Raw genomic sequence first — 22,927 nt, 5'->3', positions numbered from 1 at the left:
AGCCAACAAAAAGCCACCCGAATTTACAGGGCGTCACGTAGTGCTGATTTTGACAGAAAATTTAGATTTCGGTTTATTGTCTCCAACAGCCGAAGGCAGGGGGAGAGTATGTTTTCGCCCCTGTCCGTCCGTGTGTGCGTCCGTCCGTACCGTCCGTCCTCCGAGTTTGTTACCAGCTAATCTCCGGCGCCGTTGGCCCGGTCGCTGCCAAAATGAGCACACACACTCCCTGGATGCCAATTCAGAACCTCTGCCCCACATTTTTCAAATGGCCCTGTTCTAGCACCACCATGAGGCTGATGTTTGCAAAACACATTTCTGGACACTACTCCTACAGATTCTGTCCAAAAATCACGCAAATCGGTAGACAGTATCTCTACAGTCATGTGATCGACACAGATCTGTCTGATTGTCCATATTCCATCCTGATTGGCTGAGATTGGCTTTCAAAGTTTGTAAGATTGGTCCATTTTGGACAAAATGCCTCAAATCACAAACGCAGAGTGCAATTAACATTAAATCGCGCACACACGTTCCCACTAGAATGAGGAAGAAATGCCACTTAAATGTTTTGAAATCAGCCTCATGGTGGCGCTATAACAGGCCGATTTGTGGTTTTACCTATACCTCCACCGATCAGTTTCAAACTTTGTAAGCGCACTCCCTGGATGCCAATTCAGAACCTCTGCCCCACATTTTTCACATAGGCCTGTTATAGCGCCACCAGGAGGCCAATTAGTGCAAAACTACCTTTTGGCCAGTACTCCTACAGATTTTGTCCAAAAACCACGCAAATCGGTAGACAGTATCTCTACACTCATGTGATCGACATGGATCTGTCTGATTGTCCATATTCCATCCTGATTGACTGAGATTGGCTTTCAAAGTTTGTAAGATTGGTCCGTTTTGGACAAAATGCCTCAAATCACAAACGCAGAGTGCAATTAACATGAAATCGCGCACACAGGTTCCCCTAGGCCGAGGAAGAAATGCCACTTAAAATTTTTGGAATCAGCCTCATGGTGCCGCTATAACAGGCCAATCCGTAGTTTTACCTATAACTCCACCGATCAGTTTCAAACTTTGTAAGCGCACTCCCTATAGGCCAAGGAAAAATCCTTTCCTTGCATTTTTCACATCAGCCTTTTATAGCGCCACCAGGAGGACGACTTATGTAAGACATTTTTGGATATTACTCCTTCAGATTTTATCCTAAATTAACACGAATCAGTATCTCTACAGTCATATGATCAAGACGGATATGTCCCATATTAAATATTCCATCCTGATTGGCGAAGATTGGCCTCCAAACTTCGCAGGATTGATCCGTTTCGAACAAAATGCCTCAAATCAAACACAGCGTGCAATTGTAATGAAATTGTTCACGCACATTCGCAAAAGGCCAAGGAAGAAATTACACTACAAAATGTTCAAATCAGCCTCATGGTGGCTCCATGAAAGGTCTAAGATTGGTGAAGAACACATGCCACCCTTTTTACATTGGCCTATTATAGCACCACCAGGACGCCCGGCCTGGTGGAGACCTGTGCTCGGAAGAGCACTGCTTTTAGTTTATCTCTGAGTCACATAGACCTCCAGTTTGTTGATTATGTTAGCCCATGAATGTAAGTGAAGAACAAATTGATTACAATAACTCCAGTGCTTAATTTGTCTTTAAAAAAATAATTACCAAAATGTACGCACCCAGTATAACATTAGCAGCAACATTTGGCACATGTGGCCCACTGCTAGTCAATCTTTGGAATTTGGAATGATCAATCTGAATGAATGGCATGTTAAAAAATACAAGTGTGTGCCGTATTTAGAAGCTCTGCCAACCTAATCGCCATTAGGGCGTTTTACTTGTGTACTCTGGGGACTCTATGTATATGTTTTGTCTTTATGTTGTATTTTGTTATGTGATGTTGTTGTTGAAACTACATTGGGTTTTTAACCTCCATTGTGAAGACGGTGGTTTTCACTGTTTACAGTGAAATGATTTTTCTCCAGTGTGGATACACTGGTATCTCTTCAGCTCATCTAACCGACTAAAAGCCTTGTCACACTGTTTACAGATGAAAGGTTTTTCTCCTGTGTGGATACGCTGGTGAATCTTCAGTCCATATAACCGACTAAAAGCCTTGTCACACTGTTTACAATAGAAAGGTTTTTCTCCTGTGTGGATACGCTGGTGCCTCCTCAGGTGAACTAACTGACTGAAACTCTTGTCTTAATTGTCATTCTTTACAGATGAAAGGTTTTCTCCAGTGTGGATACGCTGGTGAGTCTTCAGGTGACCTAACTGACTGAAACTCTTGTCACACTGTATACAATAGAAAGGTTTTTCTCCAGTGTGGAAACGCAGGTGACTCTTCAGGTGACCTAACTGACTGAAACTCTTGTCACACTGTTTACAGTGAAAAGGTTTTTCTCCTGTGTGGATACGCTGGTGATTTTTCAGGTCACCTAACTGACAAAAACTCTTGTCACACTGTTTACAGATGAAAGGTTTTTCTCCTGTGTGGATACGCTGGTGAATTCTCAGGTGACCTAACTGACTGAAACTCTTGTCACACTCTTTACAGATGAAAGGTTTTTCTCCTGTGTGGATACGCTGGTGAGTCTTCAGTTCCCATGAACGACTAAAACTCTTGTCACACTGTATACAATAGAAAGGTTTTTCTCCAGTGTGGATACGCAGGTGACTCTTCAGGTGACCTAACTGACTGAAACTCTTGTCACACTGTTTACAGTGAAAAGGTTTTTCTCCTGTGTGGATACGCTGGTGAATTTTCAGGTCACCTAACTGACAAAAACTCTTGTCACACTGTTTACAGATGAAAGGTTTTTCTCCTGTGTGGATACACTGGTGAGTCTTCAGTTCCCATGAACGACTAAAACTCTTATCACACTGTATACAATAGAAAGGTTTTTCTCCAGTGTGGATACGCAGGTGCCTCTTCAGGTGACCTAACTGACTGAAACTCTTGTCACACTGTTTACAGTGAAAAGGTTTTTCTCCTGTGTGGATACGCTGGTGAATTTTCAGGTCACCTAACCGACTAAAACTCTTGTCACACTGTTTACAGTGAAAAGGTTTTTCTCCTGTGTGGATACGCAGGTGCCTCTTCAGGTCACCTAACTGACAAAAACTCTTGTCACACTGTTTACAGATGTGAGCTTTCTTCCCTGTATGCACGTATGTCATCTGATGTGTCTTCACTTCTCCTGGTTGAGTTAAAGTTTTGTTAAACCTTTGATAACCGGAAGATTTCGATCTTGTGTCTCCTTGTTCCTGGCTGGTTCCAATTCTGGTGATTTGCTGGAAGGATTCTGAGGGGATCTGTCCATTTATGGGAATTTGGCAATAGAGGTCGTCATGGCTCATTTGAGAAGTTAAGTATGTACAATCAGAACAGCGATTGAGACCACACTGCTTCCTGGAGTGGCGGTTCATCGTCAAATCTGCATCTACATGGACTGTTATAGGGACAGAGTTTTAGGTTCTGTTGCGTAATGGAATGTTGACGTATCCTCTTTCTGACTGCGTTCTCTATCTCCTTCTATCACAGCACTGAGTAAGGACACTGATGTCCGCGGAATGAAGTGGAATTCAAAAATACTTTGAAGTCTTATACATGCTGAGCAGAGCTCTGGTCTGACCTCACTCACAACACAACCGGTTGCCGTAAGTGCCTGACAACACCGATGTGTGCATGCTGCCACCCCTCGATATGGGCAAGAGTGACGTCATGAACATGACGTCATGAATATGACGTCACCACCATTAAGAAAGAGATCCACCATGGCGTTATTAGTCCCAATGTATTGTCTCCACCAGCCGAAGGCAGGGGGAGAGTATGTTTCCGCCCCCGTGTGTCCGTGCGTGCGTCCGTCCGTCCGTCCTCCGAGTTTGTTACCAGCTAATCTCCGGCGCCGTTGGCCTGGTCGCTGCCAAAATGAGCACACACACTCCCTGGATACCAATTCAGAACCTCTGCCCCACATTTTTCAAATGGCCCTGTTCTAGCGCCACCATGAGGTCGATGTTTTCAAAACACATTTCTGTACACTACTCCTACAGATTTTGTCCAAAAATCACGCAAATCGGTAGACAGTATCTCTACAGTCATGTGATCGACACAGATCTGTCTGATTGTCCATATTCCATCCCGATTGGCTGAGATTGGCTTTCAAAGTTTGTAAGATTGGTCCATTTTGGACAAAATGCCTCAAATCACAAACGCAGAGTGCAATTAACATGAAATCGCGCACACACGTTCCCACTAGGGCTAGGCCGAGGAAGAAATGCCCCTCCAACTTTTGAAATCAACCTCATGGTGGCGCTATAACAGGCCAATTGGTGGTTTTACCTATAACTCCACCGATCAGTTTCAAACTTTGTAAGCACACTCCCTGGATGCCAATTCAGAACCTCTGCCCCACATTTTTCACATGGGCCTGTTCTAGCGCCACCAGGAGGCCAATTTGTGCAAAACTACCTTTTGACCAGTACTCCTACAGATTTTGTCCAAAAATCACGCAAATCGGTAGACAGCATCTCTACACTCATGTGATCGACATGGATCTGTCTAATTGTCCATATTCCATCCTGATTGGCTGAGATTGGCTTTCAAAGTTTGTAAGATTGGTCCGTTTTGGACAAAATGCCTCAATTCACAAATGCAGAGTGCAATTAACATGAAATCGCGCACACACGTTCCCACAAGGCCGAGGAAGAAATGCCACTTAAATTTTTTGAAATCAGCCTCATGGTAGCGCTATAACAGGCCAATTCGTGGTTTTACCTATAACTCCACCGATCAGTTTCAAACTTTGTAAGTGCACTCCCTATAGGCCAAGGAAATACCCTTTCTTTCCGTTTTTCACATCAGCCTTTTATAGTGCCACCAGGAGGCCGACTTATGTAAGACATTTTTGGATATTACTCCTTCAGATTTTACCCAAAATTAACACAAATCACAGTATCTCTACAGTCATATGATCAAGACGGATCTGTCCCATATTAAATATTCCATGATTCCTGATTGGCTAAGATTGGCCTCCAAACTTTGCACGATTGATCCGTTTCGAACAAAATGCCTCAAATCAAACACAGCGTGCAATTGTAATGAAATTGTGCACGCACATCCGCAAAAGGCCAAGGAAGAAATTACACTACAAAATGTTCAAATCAGCCTCATGGTGGCGCCATGAAAGGTCTAAGATTGGTGAAGAACACATGCCACCCTTTTTACATTGGCCTATTATAGCACCACCAGGACGCCTGGCCTGGTGGAGACCTGTGCTCGGAAGAGCACTGCTTCTAGTTGTTGGTGCGGACAGCCCTAGCCCTTTAAAGCTTAATTTATACTCCTTCGCATGGCGGTGTCGCATAGCGAAAATTACTGATGTTCAAGCGAACAAAGTGTTCGCACTAGGTCTTGTCTGCTAGCGACACCAGTGTCCTACACAGAGTATAAATAAAGCTTCAGACTATTAAAGTATATCGTCGTTGTCGGGTGGAAACCTTGTATGTCCAAAACCGTTTGTTTTGTATTTATTTTAAAAATTATCTAAACTAGTGAAAACAGCTGATCTACTTGTAGTGCTTGTAGATCTGCTGTTTTCACTACATTTGTGCGACAGCCTTGTATGATGAAGCAGGGCTTTGCTTTGCAAAAAAAAAAAAAAACGTACAAATTTGAAACTTGGAGATACAAGGTTTCTGCCCGACAGTGGCGATATGGCCCTGCCTGAGCTACACATAATGATATTAAATGGCTACAGGCATTCACATTCTCTCTCTCTCTCTCTCTCTCTCTCTCTTGCATTATTTACAGTCAGTCGTGGTTTTTGGCCACCGCTGTATGTATTTTACGGTATTTCCTCAAAACGGTGCCAAGAAGAATTTTTAATTACCGCTCCGAATCTCGCATAACACTGTCGTCTATGTGACGCTACTGAGCATAATGGAAAACTCATTACTGTACTGCATGCAGGCAAGACCCTCAATTGTCCATTCATAGCTCTGAGTCTGAACCCCTGGATAATGGCTCATTAGAGCGCCTCACTTAAAATAAGGTCTTCCTCTAATGAGTGTGTTAGTGTGTTAGTGTGTGAGTGTGTGCGTGCATGCATGTGTGTGCGTGCGTGTACAGGGTATTCTTCTAAGTGACCAAAGCACTTGGCTCCCAGGGAAGGGAAATCCTTCCTTGAGTTTCCTGGTTTTCGACAGGATGGGCGGTGTGTTATTTGTAAGTGTGTGCGTCTTATTCACAATATTTCTACTGTATGCACATGTATGCATGCATAATAACCACGGCTAACTCAGGAAGCATCTGCTCCGTGGCGTGAGCATTTCAACGGCCTGGGAGAGGCGATTGCGGTGGAAATCATTAGGATACGATGAAAGAAATGCTTTAAGATTGATTGCCTTTGCCCGCTTATCTTAATGCATTCATTTCTCCTCGGGCAGCCGTTGCTTATTGCAATTTTCAAATTTCAAGGCTCCCCATAACTCCATTTGTACACTCTGTAATGGGTCAATTTAGAAGCCCCTCAAGGAGCCCTGAGAACCACTGACTTAGTGGTTAGATAGACCTGTGTGGAAGGCAGAAGGTCACTGGCTTGCCTAGTCCCAACCCCAGTTTATGTGTCTGAGCAAAACACCTCAACACGCCCCAGAATCCAGACTGATTCGCTCCGTTCAGCTGACTTGATGTCTGGCGAAGTTTGTCAAGTTTCTTATGTGAAAGGGGAGGTCTCGGACACTCGGGCACAGAGGATTCTGATTGGTCTGTGGGCGGGGCAAGATCAGAGCGTTCCAATGTAGAATTCAAGCCACTTCCCTTCTTACTGTGATTCGTTGAGCACCATCCAATCAGCAATGACGTGCCTACCTAACAGGTGACGTTCGGAAAACGGAGAGTTCTGGGGACCACCAGACTGCAAAGTGAAGTTAAAAAACAAAACAAAAAAAACAACGAATCGTCTCTATTCCAGGCTAGCCCTCAGCTGGGTGAAGCTGAAAAACGAATTTCTCCCGCAGGATTAACAAACTTAAAAAAGGCAAAAGCCTGATTTACTATATGCTTCATCTTACAATTAATTTCTAGCATGCTGCACCGACATAATGATGGAGTATAATTAAGCTATAAGGTGTCTGAAATTAAACATGACCTGAGGAGGTAAAGAAGAACTCACTTTCCCATGAAGCACTTGGGCACAATGCTGAGCTTGCGGCGTCTGTCCTTGATGAGGTGTCGGCTTTTGGTCATCATCATGTGGTAGAGCTTCTCTCCCTTCTCTGCGATCATCACGTAGGCGTCCCGCTCCATCCCCAGCTTGAGACCTTCCAGAGAAATCACAGCCTGAAGTTTAGCCAAGAACAGTGGCTCTCAAACAGTTTAATTTCAATCACTCAAGAGTGACAGACGTGTAAGGGTCCATTTGGAACCGCCTCAAGAACCCTGAGGGTTCCTGGACCCCACTTTGAGAACCACAATGGCAAGAGACATCAGGGGCTCTATTTGATTGTCTTAAGTACCAGCTCTTATGTCTTAACTTAGCCTGTTTGGTGCCAATCCCGAGTTTCCCGAGTTTGTATCGGTACCCTACCTGTGCAAACCCTGAGTTTCCCGAGTTTGGGCCGTTTTTGAAGAAAAAAGAAAAAAAGAAAAAAATATATATTAGGCATGATCGCGAAATTGCATGTTTAACCCCATAACATACCCCATCTTTCAAACATGGCAGCCATGTTTGTTTACATAATGTAAAAACATAATGGTGATATCTCATGAATGCCTGAACGGATTTCCAAGCAGATTTTTTTGTTTGACAGCTGTGAACAGCTTTCTAGGCATGAGAGTGCATGATCCGTGCACTATGAATTACATGGAAGTCTATGGAGACCATGGCATCGCAGACCTTCAAAGAGATTTAATTGATAGCAACAAAAGTGTTAGAGGCCTGTCCATAATGTCTCCGACCAACAAACTTTTCGTCGTAAAGGTCCGCTTCAACTACAAAATCACGTCACTTGCATCTTCTGAAAAGCATTACCCCGAATTAGAGTTCGGAAAGCTGCACGTCGGAAAGTCGGATCTCTCCGACGAAAAGTGTTGTGTTCAGAGACAGTATGGACAGGCCTTTAATTTAAGTGCTAGTAGGCCTACTTAAGACAATCAAAATACAGCCCAAAGTCTTGAAGGACATGTGTCAGTTGTGTCACATCGCAATAACAGCAAAATAAGACGGAGACAGACAGGCAAACGGATGGACAGACAGACAGAGAGAAAGACAGAGGAGAACACACAGACAGAGGTAAGAAAAATACTGCCTTCTCTTTAACTCAAACCCACCATTACTGCCATCATGGCTACTGGGAGGCGAGCTACGTCGACAACAACAGATGCTGAACGATACAAAGAGCAACATGAAACACGGAGAACGCTTTGACGCTTCAACGCCAGACATCGCATCAAAGTCAGCGGACAGACTCTGTCATGGAGAGGGGGGGGATTAGTCCTTGCCTGGAGGACTAGTTGGTTGGTTGTGTTGTGGCGGACTGCGGCTAGCATCTGCCACTGCCTTCTTAAAATAATCTAGACGTTAGATCTCCCCCATGTTTGTTTTCCTCTGCACACACCACAATGGATGTTGGGTCTCAGAGGGGTGGGAGGGTGCACTGTGGGAGGGGGAGGGGGGGGGGACTTTCTTGAGTTGGTTAGCTCACTGGTAAAGTGCTAAACTCTACCAGGGGACCCGTTTAGATGGCATTTAAACTCGACCACAGATTTCTGAAGAGTTAAAACGAACCACCACGAGGCTCTGCGAGAGGCACTCCAACGCTCCCAGCCCCGTTCAAAGGGGCCAGCGATGGAGGTGGGGTTAGATTACATCTGACAGCAGCTGGAGGGAACTCAAACAATGGGTGTCATTGAACAACAGACGGGCCTGTCCAGCGCGCGGACCCACGGGCTTTGGGCACAGCTGTCCCAGTTTGTTCAGAACTGGCTCCTTATCGTCCCACTCTCACACGTAGGCCAGTGGTTCTGAAGCTTTTTCCATGTTTTCCATTTTTTTTGCAAAAGTTTAAATGTAATTTAGATCCAATGCCAGGTCCATTTGTTGACCTGGCATCCCATAGTTTATATTATATAGTTTAAATGTACAAATTATAGATTTCTTTATAATACTGTGTAGATACTTGGTTTACCTATGATCCTAGATGACCGAGGCACTGTATGTCCTTACCTTGCTTACAGTAAATTACTCTGGATTAAGAGTGTTTATTAAATTACTAATGGTTAATTGTAATAGTAAATAGTTTTTTTTTTTTTTTCTTCTTTTTCTTTTTAGGTTTTCTCAAGGATCCTTTGGGGGGGGGGGTCCCCGAACCTCACTATGTGAACCACTGTAGTAGAATCTTCAGTGTTAGTTTAACTCTAAGAGTGTACGTAAAATGTCACAGTTACAAATGGAAGTACACTGAGGATTTAACTTTATTTAGTCTACTACACACAAGACTCCTGTGCACCACTGTCACAACACAGATGAGATAATAAATCCTCACAGCTCCATAAGGTAGCACACAAGGAAATTAAACTGTGACTGTTCATTTAATTTAACTCTGACAGCGCAAAAAAAAAGAAAAGAAACAAAGGGCAGATGCCAGATTAGCCACGGTGCCCAATGGCCCTGAAAACTGTCCTTTCACCCGCCATAAACCAGCAACACTCCTAATGTCAATGTCCCCGTTTATCCCACCTTCCGAGTTAAAATCGACACTCCACATTTTACTGGTGTGCTGGAACAATGAACCCCTCTGTGAGAGCGCCAAATGACCCAACAGCAACACTTTGAAAAACGTAACATTTTAACCAGGGGTGTCGCACCATATTCTGGGCCCTGGGTACAAGGATTCACTGCGGGGCCGCTGTGCTTTAACTATTGAAAAATAGCAGATATACAAGCTCACAGCGCGGCACCGAGTGCTGCGCTGCGAGCTTGTATATCTGCTATTTTTAAAAGATTGTGAAAAGTCTTTGAATATTTCAAATCCTTCTGTTTCTGTCAGTGGTGCTCAAACTTTTTCATGTGAAGGACCCCCAAAATGATATGTATTTGGCCACGGACCCCCCATCTCAAAATATTTAGGTCCAGGGACCCCCCAGAAGAAGAATTTAGTTACAAATGTTCAAATTTAGTTACAAATGTAAAAACTACATATATACAAAGACTAGCACACATTTTCACGACTTTTCAAAAATAGCAGATCTACAAGCTTGGTGCTGCTGTGAGCTTGTATTTTTCAATAGCTAAAGTATAAAATAATTAAAGCCCCTCCACCTTGGGCACTATTAACTCAGTCCCACTTTCCTCCCCCTTGTGACGCCCCTGATTTTAACCTCCACATGCCAGGAACGGAGAGCACCACTAAATCACATGGGGGATATAATGAGGTAATTGTCATTAGGGGGTGTCATTTTGTGTGAATCACGTAGTTGTCCAGATGGGGGCAGAAACAGGTAAAAAAGGTTTGTAAACTGGTTTAAGGGGTCTGGGGGGCTCTGGAGGGTGGGGGATGGGGGGGAGTGGGTAGCAGGGCACTGTGGCTAATCTGGCATCTGTTAACATGAGGCTGATTTCCGCCAGGCTGTAACGTGATACACATGCCAGCCGCAGCACTTCTTCATACTTGGTACTCGGTCCGTTTTCACAAGCAGATCAGGTGCTGACACCCCGGAACTCTGCCCCTGATCGTTTACTCACGTAGGCCTGAGAGCACATCCGTTCTTCCTACGTCCGTCACAAACATGTGACGCTACATGTAATTAGGGCTGTCACGCTTATGACATTTCGCATGACGATTAATCGTCACTCGAATAATTGCAAACAAAGATTTAATTGTGTTTTTGTCGTTGACAATTACATCTCTGTTTGGCTTTTAGGCTTGGAAGTTGCACATGGTAGATATGACACATAATCTAAATATACAAAGAAATTACTGACATATTTGACAACTTTATACTTAAAAAATAACATTGAAAGTGGAAATAGCCGATTTACAAGCTCACAACGTTGTTAGCTTGTAGATCTGCTTTTTCCACTATTTTTGAAAATGTTTGAAAATATATGAACAGTTTTCAACATGGAAACGATTATAACAAAATAATTGCGATTATTATTATGTAATAATTGTGACAGGCCTACATGTAATCACATGTAATTAACATCTGTTGATTAAAATATTTAGCAATGTAATCTGGATTTTCACACGGACAACCCAACAGGCATGACGTCAAATTGTCCCATGTGTGCTCGTCTCAGGTACGTGACCGCCCGCTACCAGATAACTTTTTTCTATGCAACACGTAGAAACGCATCTATTCACAGAGTAGTGCGCCCCCGCAAATCCAAGTGAGGACACAGGTGTAGTGTCAATCCCTGTGTGGAAAGACCTTTATTCCGTAGAGGTACAGACACAGCAAGATAAAGATAAATATAGTATCTCCTGTTGCATGCAGCAGCAAATCAATTTTCAAGTCCCAAATTGGATTGAAGATAGACTTCTTTTTGGGTACCTTTCATGTCTAATTTGCTGTTTGGTGGAACACGTTACCACCCGGGACTTTGATTGATTATTGATTTCTCTGTGCATTTGTTAACTGAAGAAGCGTCTTCCATCATGGTAGAAAACAATGAAACTGCAGCCTAAATCATTATTGTACAACAATGGATGAAACCGAGTCATGTTTACGTGTGTTTTTTCACAGTGCTGCATCTTTCTTGGGTAAGCTTGTTTAAAATAGCTATCAATCTGTGGCAGCCTAACGCTTAAAAGGTGCTGCTGTGAAAGGTTTTGGTTAAAACATGTTGGTAAAAATGTTCTCTATTCTAATGGTAATCATTGCTACAGAGGTTTTGTTGGGTAATAAGAGTCTCTCCAGCTCTTTAACTAGTTCACAGCCAAATCGCCAAACGTCGCCTGCCTGATGATTTTCAGATTTTTTGGGTATTTTTTTGACATTTTTAGAGCCATAAATGACCATTCTAGCTTCATTTAAGCTTCAGCAATGATATTGCGATGGAAATGATGTCATCGATGACGTAACCCGGAAGTCATTTGCATATAGCATAGGCCTTTTTTTAGCATTGAAAGCCAACGTTTTTCTTATCAAACTTTACCATATTTAGACGGATTTTCATTCGGAAAAAAATTAGAGGCTGACAGAGTGGTCACCCAGCATCATGGTCGATTGTTTGAAATAAACTGATTGCGCGCGTGAGGGCGTGCACGATGCTGTTTGTTTGGGCGCTCCGGCCGGCCGGCCGTTCCATTATAAACAAAGGCTGCGGTCATTCTCATCCAGTCTAATGAGTCAGCCTGATCACTTAGTCGTTGGCGCACTCTTGTGGTATACAAATAGACTGCAGTTTACAATTATATTCTGCCTCATTGATTGTTGTATTGTATGACTGAAAAAATAATAATAATCCTGGCAGTATAGGCGCACAAGCATATTGTAAATGGCTGGGAGAGAGTTAACGGACAAAATATATTTTCAGGCGCGTTGCCAATTTCATCAAATCAGGAGAGAGAACCCTTTTATCAGCTTCACTCATAGTGTACCAACTTAAGACCAATTTTGTCAGCTCTTTTTTTGGTTTGTTTGTTTGTTTCATGACATCCAATTTAACTTGAGATCTTAAGTTTTCTCTCTTGATTTGCTAAAATTGGTGTCCTGATTCCTGTATCCCGAATATAGAGCAGTTTAACATTTTACCCAACTGTTTAAATGCAGAGGACAAATGTCCCCAAGGGGACAATAAAGTGTGTTAAGAGCTTGTAGATCTGCTATTTCCGGGTATATAAATCAGGCTTAAACACAGACTGTGAACACTGCAGTTGGAGGCGTCACTCACTCTCTCTCTGCTCCCGCTCCCTCAAGATGGCGTCCAACCACCTCTGCTTGTCGTCTGTGTTCTTGGCCATGCAGACAAACCACTTGTTCTTCGCCGTGTTGTGGATCTTCCAGCCGTTGGTCACCGTGTAGTTGTTGCTGTGATAGTCCGCTGGAAGGAACACAATGCATCATTAAGACTTTTGAACATTAACACACTTTCCCAAACAGTGGGTCGCGACTCGTAACCCATTTGTGGGTCACGGACAAATTTCTATAACTATGGGTCACGACTAGAGTAAAAATCTAATTTTCTTTTCCTACAAAAAATATTTCAAAAGATGGAATATCTTTTCAAATATATTATTTTCTTTTTCTTTTTCAAACAAACAAAAAAACACATCTAAGAAATTCCATAAGTAAAATATAATAATTAAGTAGTAGTGAAAATAGCCATCTACAAGCTCAAAACGCGGCGCGAAGCAACGTGTTGTGAGCTTGTAGATCTGCTGTTTTCACTAACTTGGTCCGGGGCAATCATATAATGTCTCTTTTGGGACTTAAGCTAAAGAGTTTGCGAACCACTGCCCTAGCGTTATCTATTCTAGGCGAAAAAAGCTGCTCTACACCTTGTAGATCAGGAGGAAAACAGGAGGGGGCCTAGCATAGAGCCCTGGGGACTACGGTCAACTACGGTCAAAGTGGATAAAGAAAAAAGTCTTCTACAAAGTAAGTTCAACATCACTCACACACAGTTTTATTTCTACACTCCCACTGAAGGGTTTACTTTGTACAGTGCAGGTAAAGGTTGTTGTTTCATTGACTCTCTTTCTCATCACGTTCTAATTTGAACCCCCGTTCAGGTGCAGAGGTAACTGTGTGCTGAATAATGAATGCATTCATCGTGCAGTAGGTCACAGAAATAGATCTGTAAGTATCTGTCAGTCCTTGAACCTTTTATGCCCCTATATGGAGATCGCTGACGTCATCTTCAGCGGATGCTCATATATGGGCATGGTCCCTTTTGTGCCCATACTGTATATGGAGATGACTGATTTGTTTGTGCCTGATGCCATGACGACACATTAGACAACAAACTCCATATTTGGACATACAGTAGCTGCATTGGGAAGATCTTATATTGAGTCATAGTGACATGAGCCGAAGGTCCTCCCTTAAGCCAATTTTAAGGATGGGATAATAAAATGCCCAAATTAGGGACACCAGGTTGAAAGTGGTTAAATCCGACACCTGGGCTATAGAATTGCCTACAGGGCATAGGAGTGGGCGTGGTTTACTGGTGCCACGAAAAAAAAAAGATAACCTCTGATCATAGAAACATGTTTTTCAAAAACTTCAAAGGATTTCGAAAACATTTGTAGAATTGGGTTAACCCCCAAAACCGGCCCCATTATTATTATGATGCAAACTGCAGATTCCTATCCGTCTTTTCCACAGATAACCGTTGCAACTTAAGCTTAAGCAAGCCGTTCAGCGACCCATACAATCACGTCATCATCACCATCCCCTCGCCAGATACCCGGGGCCGCACAGCGAAGCGCCTCGAATATTTCGAGACCCGCGCAGTGCTTCTGAGAATTAGGCATGTTTTTGTTTGTGGTTTTCCTCTTCAACAGTCTCACAGCAACAGCCAACATACGCCACAGTCACAGAGAAACAAGGCGTGGAAGCTTGTGAACCATGTTGCCCTTGTCGTGTCGAAAAACAGACGACATGTGAGAGACGGGGGGAAGGGGGAGAGAGGGGAGGGGGGGAGGAAGAGATAAAGAAAAACCTTTTTAACCTTTTTTGTCTTATTTTTAATTTCTCTTATTTTCTTATTTTATTTTCATTTCATTACAGTCCAGAATTGTTATCTTTTGTATATCGTCGTTGTTGGGTGAAACCTTGTATGTCCGAAACCATTCATTTTGTATTTATCATTTTAAAAATGATTTAAACTAGTGAAAACAGCCGATCTACAAGCACACAATACCTCGCGATGCGAGGCGTTGTGTGCTTGTAGATCTGCCGTTTTCACTACTTTTATGCGACGGCCTTGTATGATGAAGCAGCGCTTTGCTTTGCGAAAAAACGTACAAATTTGAAACTTGGAGATACGAGGTTTCTGCCCGACAGTGACGATATTGTTCTGTTTTTGCAGACCATATCGTGCTTGTACTGTACCTGCTGTTAAGTGAGTGACAAACAAGAGCGAGAGAGAGGAAGTTGAACAATGTGTTTACTCCTGAGGCGTACACCAGTAACCACCGAGCCTCACACTGGCCAGCCTCGGTTTGATTTGGTTCACAACACGCTAACCCAGAAGAAACCACCAAGGATAATGGAGTCAGATTATAGGCTCTTCACACAAAGCTTTGATCTCAACCTGTGCTTTGCCTGCCAGCACGGCTCAGACAGAAGATGGCGAGATGATGAGATGGAGGAGATTGCTGCTACATCTTCTGAGAGACTGTGAGAACTCATTTCTGCTCTCAAAACTGCAGAGCACCAGATTGTTTATCACCCTGCCTCCCAAAATATATTGCAAAAAAAAAAGAAGAAAAAAAAATCCATTTGTGCATATTTTATTCATTAGATTCTTTGTTGTTCAGTCTAGTTTCAGTCGACTAAAACAACAGTTTATTTTGTCACGGTACGCGTTGTGAGCTTGCTTGTGGATCAGAGTTCAACACCCGAGTGCGACCAAAGTCTTCAAGTTCTACTGGATCTCTTCTCCACTATTTCCCCCCTAACATTTTAGTATAGTTTGTATTTGTTGATGAATTTGTCAATATTAGTCTTAGTCATCATAGCTTAGTTTTTCTTTAGACTGTCAGTGAAAAAAGGTAGTCGCTGAACATTTTTTGTCATAAATAGTAAATGGTGCATTTATATAGCGCCTTTATCCAAGGCGCTTTACATACATTCACCCATTCACACACACATTCATACACCAGTGGTGGAGGAAACCATGCAAGGCACCAACCTGCTCACCGGGAGCAACTAGGGGTTTAGAATCTTGCTCAAGGACTCTTCGGCACCAACTCTGGGAGAGCCTGGGATCAAACTGGTAACCCTTCAAGAACCCTCTGTGCTCTAAGACGGCAACTCTACCCCTGGGCCACTGCTGCCCCTCATAGTTTTAGGCAGCAAAATTGCAAAAACTGCCATTAACCACTTAACCCTATATAAACTGTGTTGAACGGTGTTTCCCAGGGTTCTATAAAAGGCGCACTACTTACATTACTTTACGTACATTTTGATGCCAATACTTTTGTACTTTTACTCAAGCACATTTTGAATTCCGGATTTTGCAGTATTGATACTTTTACTTAATACATTGGAGTACTTTTTCCATCACTGCGTCTTTGCACATAAGGAGAGAGAGAAAGCGAGATAAGGATAAGGGCTCATTTCATCGCTAACGTCTGTTGTTTTAGTAAGTAATTTAGTAAGTAATGAGTATAAAGCATAAATGGGCAGCCGTAGCCAAGGAGGTAGAGAGGGAATCGGAAGGTTGCCAGTTCGACCCTCTGCTCACTCAGTCTACGGTCCAATTGCTCAAAGGAGGCTTTGCTCTGCTGGACTTGGCTCACACACACACACACACCCACATACACACCAACATACACACACACACACACACACACACACACACCTGTTCCGTCTTCCACGTTCTCCACCTCCATCACCTCCGTGTTGATCCGTCCTCTGAACACATAGAGGGGACCGTTGATGGACTTGGTCCTCTTGCTTGACTTCTTTCCAGAAACTCTGGGAAAACGAGACACGACACCCAACAGTTTCACTATGCGAGGCAAATATCAGCTGCCAGCTCCCATGCTGTGAGAAATGACTTCGTCTTTAAAACACACACACACACACACACATTCACAGGCATGTAGGGGTTTTCTTGTTTTCGTTTGCATACTAATGACTTCTGTACACAAATAGGAAATCGGGGAAATTAGCTCCAATTTTCCGGCTTGGCGAAAAAGGGGGGAATTTTCACAGCAAACCTTCTGTCTTCCAGCAGTTGCCTGGAGTTCCTCACCTGGACTTCCTTTTGCAGTAGACGAGGAGGTTGTCGAACAGGAAGAAGACGCGCTCCTGGATGTTGCCCGCTGAGATCTTCAGGAGGTTGCCGTGCAGGAGCAGCTCTGTGGAGATGTCCGTGAGGTTGGTCCCCTGGAGGAAGAGAGGAGACAGCAACGTATCGCAAAGGTGGATCATCATCCATAGGGCTGTCACGATTATGACATTTTACATCAGTGGTTCTCAACCTTTTCAGGCCGCGACCCCCAAAATAATCATATTTGTACTGGAGACCACCCACCCTGCATAAGCACTTGGAATTGTTGGAGTCGGCAACAAACAACAATCAGGAGGGAATATGGGAAATGCGAAAGATCCATGTTGATGACATGACTGTAGAGATACTGTGTACCGCTTTGCGTGATTTTTGGGCAAAATCTGTAGGAGCAGTGTCCAAAAATGTGTCTTGCAAGAATCGGCCTCATGGTGGCGCTAAAAGAGGGTCATGTGAGAAATGAGGGGTGGGGGTTGTGGTTTGGCAGCCAAGGAGTGTGTGTGCAAAGTTTGGCATGGATCGGATGAAAATGTTTGAAAATATGGCAACATTTTTCAACACGTAAACGATTGACAAAATAATTATGATTATGTCAAATAATTGCGATTAGACGATTATGTAATAATTGCGACAGGCCTAATCAAACATGGGGTTTAAATTGCAGTTTTCAGCTGTCATTGCTAGAGACCGACCAACATCAGTCTAGCTGATACATCGGATAGTATTTGTAATCGTAATTCTTTTTACGGCATCCCCACCGGCAATTCTGTCTCTCAGAGCGATCTAAATGTTGACCAAAATAGTAATACCACCCCAGTGTGCAGACTTTATTTCCTCCTGTCAAAGCGTCTGCGTCTGTGCATCTGTGGCCTGATCAGTAGCTTACTCACTCTATTTTGGGTCAAAAGGTTCAAAGGTCACAATCAAGATCATGATCAAGATTCAGGACGGTTAGGACGATTTTGTTGGCTGCCCTCCTAGAACTGTCTACATAATCCAAAGATAAACATCAAAGTTACATAATCATTCAAATGTCAGAACCTTCCAGAAGTTGGCGCTGTCAAGTATCTTTCTTTCTTTCTTTATCTATACTATAATTTTGCGAATGTCTGTCTGTCTGTCTGTCTGTCTGTCTGTCTGAGTGAGTGTCTGTCACAGCGTTTCTCCTCAGTGGCTGGAGCAATTGATCTGAAATCGCATCACCATTAGCATATGAACACACCTGACATAACTGTGAAGCCCATTTGTCACTTTCACAAATCATATGCTGTATATTAGCATTTTTATGGTGTATCTACTATCTATTCTGCATCTAGCATGAGGCATATCTATTCTGCATCTAGCATGGGGCAACATGTTTAACCAGCTGTGTGTGTGTGTGTGTGTGTGTGTGTGTGTGTGTGTGTGTGTGTGTGTGTGTGTGTGTGTGTGTGTGTGTATGTGTGTGTGTGTGTGTGTGTGTGTGTGTGTGTGTGTGTGTGTGGGGGGGGGGGGGGGGTGTTGGCTGGCCCTGCATTACAGATGTTGTCATGTAGATCGGTACACAGTATCTCTGTAGCCTTTAAACGAAACGGGTATTTCTTACATTGATGCTCCTACATATTATCATGCAAGCATCAGAAAGTTACTTTCCATCCCTCATATACTGTGTGCACAGTGCATACCCCATAACCCACACACTGCACATCATTTCGGAGCTCATATCTTTGAACGGGTAAGGACTAGTAATGATAATTAACCATATGAACCCTAGTTTCCCTATTCTGACTCACAATGCTTTGCAACAAGACACATTGTACGCTTGTAAATCTGCATGCATTATTAAGTGGATAATGAGCGATTTATTCAAGAGGCTTCATTGCCAAATGCATTTCAAAAACACTTCAGAAACAAATTATTTGATTTGAGCACAGCACAGGAACTTTAATGCCTGAAGTCTGCATTCCATCTTGAAAAAACTGACAACTTTCATGAAACAATGCGATGCAGCTGTGAAAACATTTTGTTTTCCATTCCATTGTTAGTGAAATCAAAGAACAAGCACTCCAACTGACTAGAGCACACAGTTTACAGTGTGCAGCCTCAAACGCTGCCATATCCCTGACCTTTACGCATGAACCAGAGCTCATTGTAGCGGCACAGAGTGACGCCAGCCCTACTGCACAGCTGGAGGCTGGAGCTATGGAGCTTTCACTGGGTTCATAATGTATGTGGAAACTACAGTGAACCGAAACAAACAAACAAAACAAAACCCGAATCCATTAAGACCTGGACTTATTCTATACTTTAACTCAGGGGTCTTCAATGTTTTCAGGCCAAGGACCCCTTAGTTGAGAGAGAGATGAAGCAGGGACCCCCACAACCTTTTCATAGATTCCATACAGTTTCATCGTTTGACAGCACAATCATCAGTGTATTTTGGATTCATGTCAATTTGTGTTTTCAGATATTTAACCAATTGAACGGTCAAAACTTAATAAACTTGACCTTTCACTCTGTACTTAGTCTGCTCTTTTTCCCCTCTACACCAAAGCTCTTTGCCGAAAATAGCCCATCTACAATCTCAAAACGCCTTGCAGCGCGAAGCGTTGTGAGCTTGTATGGGTTTACTCCAACTCATTGAATGACATGAAGCAGTTGTTTACTAACTATCTCCCTATGGTGGCAGTGAGATCCATTGAAAGTCCATGTGTGTCAGTGTAACAGGCTGCTATCACTGACTATCTGAGATTAATAAGCAACAATAACAATAAGAGGTAAACTTAATCATTAAACTGAAAATGTTCATAAAAGCTACTACACCTACTGTACATGTATTGGAATAGCAAAGACCAAAAGACAACATAAAACAATCTGTCATAGCTGAATGGATCGTCCAAACCATTAAGTCCTGAACTATTGTGTGTTAATTTAATCAAGAGTTAAATTAACGCAGCTGACGTTACTGTACGAGTGTCACTTTAACCTTTATCAGGCCTGTGGACATCTTTCTCCAGTGCTTGTGGAATGAATAGTGTGTGCGCGACAGACTCACACAAACACCAGACCTATTTGGAATTCAGCGCCGACATGCCTGTGTATACGTTTGTGACGGACATTCAGAGCTACAGTATAATGTTGCACTCCATCGATTCAATCTCATATGTAACTGGCCTGAGTGGAGGCAGGGGAGGGTGCTTCAAGGAAATGAGCACGCCTGTGGGCTAGGTTGAGTGTGAGTGCGTGTGTACGTGTGTACGTGTGTGTGTGTGTGTGTGTGTGTGTGTGTGTGTGTGTGTGTGTGTGTGTGTGCGCGCGCGCGCAGATGCGCGGCAGTCTAAATGTGAGGGTGTGTCTGTGTGCGAGGTGCATCAAAGCGGTGATAATGCATTTGAGCCTGACTGTGCACTATTAACTTCCATTATGACTAGAGGTGATTAGAGGAGAGGAGAGGAGAGGAGAGGAGAGGAGAGGAGAGGAGAGGAGAGGAGAGGAGAGGAGAGGAGAGGACTGAATTTATATTGAACTACTGAGAGGGAGACAGAGAGTGAAGACAAATAGACAGCTCTAAAAGGACATCAGTGTCTGTTGAATAAATCCAATTACAGAAATAATATCGCTAGAATATTTCACCGACATATCAGAAGAGGAGTGAGAAAGCATAATCCACATTCGCTCTGTAAACCTACTCATTTCGAATAAATAATGGCGCCTTGTCCTTTGCGCGTTTCATTGGACGAGCAATTGCCGGGGTCAAACGGTGACATTTATTTCAAAAGAAGAGCGGACCCCCTCTTTTTTCCGAGAAGGCTTTTATGCATGCGAGCCTGGAGCCCCCCAGTCCTCCCCCCTCGGAGGCTTCTGATTGGGTAGGATGCCAGTTGGCATGCCCGTTGGCACACTGAGTGGGCAGATTGTCCACTCGGTGCCCGGGGAAGACAAGGCTTCCGTTGTGGTGGGAGAGGGCGGCGTGAAAAATGTGCTAGACGCTCCGCTTAGCTTTCACGCGCTGTCCGAGGCCCCCTCGCAGAGCGCTAATTTAACCCATTTAGGCCTAGAATTATTGACTGCTTTAACCGGTGAAAAATAGCAGATATACAAGCTCACAGCGCGGCACCGAGTGCCGCGCTGCGAGCTTGTAGATCTGCTATTTTTGGAAAAAGTCGTGAAAATGTGTGCAAATCTTTGACTATATGTATTTTCAAAGCGAACGTTTGTAACTCAAATTTTGCTTCTGGGGGGGTCCCTGGAACTAAATATTTTGAGATGGGGGTCCGTGGCCAAATACATATCATTTTGGGGGTCCTTCACATGAAAAGGTTTGAGAACCACTGACATAGTAGTCTCTCAAGAACAGACCAACTGAGCTCCAGTTAAGTGAAAAGGACCTTTTCTTTGACGATGGCTGGCCAGATTGCTGACATAGAAACGCAGGTTTTTCAAAAAATCTTAGACGGATTCAAAAGACACTTAGAATAGAATCGGGTCAAAAATGAAATTTTCACGATTTTTCAAAAATAGCAGATCTACAAGCTCACAGCACGGCACCGAGTGCCGCGCTGTGAGCTTGTAGATCTGCTATTTTTCAATAGTTAAAGCATAAAATAATCATACACAAAATGTGTACCCGTTCTAAATGGGTTAACTCTTATGGGTTAAACGAACACTTTCCCTTTTACTGCAGCGGGCAGCGCTTGCACTGAATGAAAAAGCGTTTAAAGGCTCAGATAGATGGCGAGGTTCTTTTGGCTGAAAGTAGTCTGGATGAGTCGTTTTGTCACCGGAGAGAGAGAGAGAGAGAGAGAGAGAGAGAGAGAGAGAGAGAGAGAGAGAGAGAGAGAGAAGCGCTACACCCAACACTGAGGACACTCCATTTAGCCCAGCCTGTTGTCCAGCCTGTCGCCCAGGGCTGGGCAATTAACCGAAAATATATCAAAACAGACATTTAGAACCAATCACTGACTAATGCCTCATTCACACTACAGATATATAGTTGAACGTTTTGCTTGGTAATTCAATGTAATCTCAATGGAAACCAGCTTTAAAGATGCAGGACACACACAGAACGAAGCTTTGAAAGCTTTAAAGCTGGTTTCCATTGAGATTACATTGAATTACCAAGCTAAACGTTCAACTATATATCTGTAGTGTGAATGAGGCATTAGTCTTGATCATCGTGTAGTTAATCGAATAATCAAGAGGCAGATTTTAAGAAATGTAATTCTATTTATTTATTCATTATAGTAGATTGTTTTGATTCTTTATGATCGACTATACAGTACATCGATTAGTCTGATTAAACACTTAAGACCTGTATCATACTTCATTGTACAATGGTGGTTTACAGAAATAGCCGATCTAACAAGCTACAAGCTTGTAATCATAATCAAGAAGGGTCTGAAATAATCGGGATATTGATTTGAAGTCCAATCACCCAGCCCTAACCCATGGTTTACCACAATGCCCATCTCCACTTTCTCTCTCTCTTCATCTCCTCAGGTATTTCCTCATGCATCTCTGTCACATTTCTAGATGAATACACCGTTGCTCTTTCTATTCCATTTGATTCCCCAATTATGTCTCCCTGTGCATCCCGGCTAAGCAATTTCAACTTGGAATCACTATTTTGGTGTAGTCATTATAGGTGAAAGGACAAATAAAGAAATCTTGAATCTTGATCTAATGCCATTCCCTGACGCTAAACTCTGAAGCTAAAACCTGAAGCTAAAACCTGATTGCTAATTTGATATATCAGTGGTTCTCAAAGTGGATTTCAGGGACTCTGTGTTCCTTTAGGGGAGTATAAATTGACCCATACAAGTCTGTAACTCTAACAGTGTACAAATGGACCCTAACAGGTCCATCTGGTTCCATTTGTACACTGTCAGATTTAAGGGGAGACCCTGAAAAGTGAACGTTTGAGAAACACTGTGCTAGAGTATATGAC

General features: G+C 43.1%; 1 protein-coding gene across 1 annotated transcript in view; it reads right to left on the bottom strand.

The window, feature by feature from the left end:
• Window positions 1-22,927, bottom strand: part of prex1 (phosphatidylinositol-3,4,5-trisphosphate-dependent Rac exchange factor 1) — a 132,358-nt gene that overhangs the window by 67,413 nt on the left and 42,018 nt on the right. Inside the window, exons 7-10 of the mRNA XM_080733365.1 lie at window positions 16,966-17,099; window positions 16,570-16,685; window positions 12,931-13,080; window positions 7,207-7,354 (exon numbers count right to left, since the gene is read on the bottom strand). Of these exons, the coding sequence (XP_080589491.1) occupies window positions 7,207-7,354; window positions 12,931-13,080; window positions 16,570-16,685; window positions 16,966-17,099 (548 nt within the window). The remainder of the gene's footprint in view (window positions 1-7,206; window positions 7,355-12,930; window positions 13,081-16,569; window positions 16,686-16,965; window positions 17,100-22,927) is intronic.

Source organism: Nannobrachium achirus, assembly GCF_963921795.1.
Source record: "Nannobrachium achirus genome assembly, chromosome: 9".
In the NCBI taxonomy this organism is placed as follows: Eukaryota; Metazoa; Chordata; class Actinopteri; order Myctophiformes; family Myctophidae; genus Nannobrachium; species Nannobrachium achirus.
Note: the sequence above shows the minus strand (reverse complement) of the source record. Positions and strands in the feature narration are given on the sequence as shown.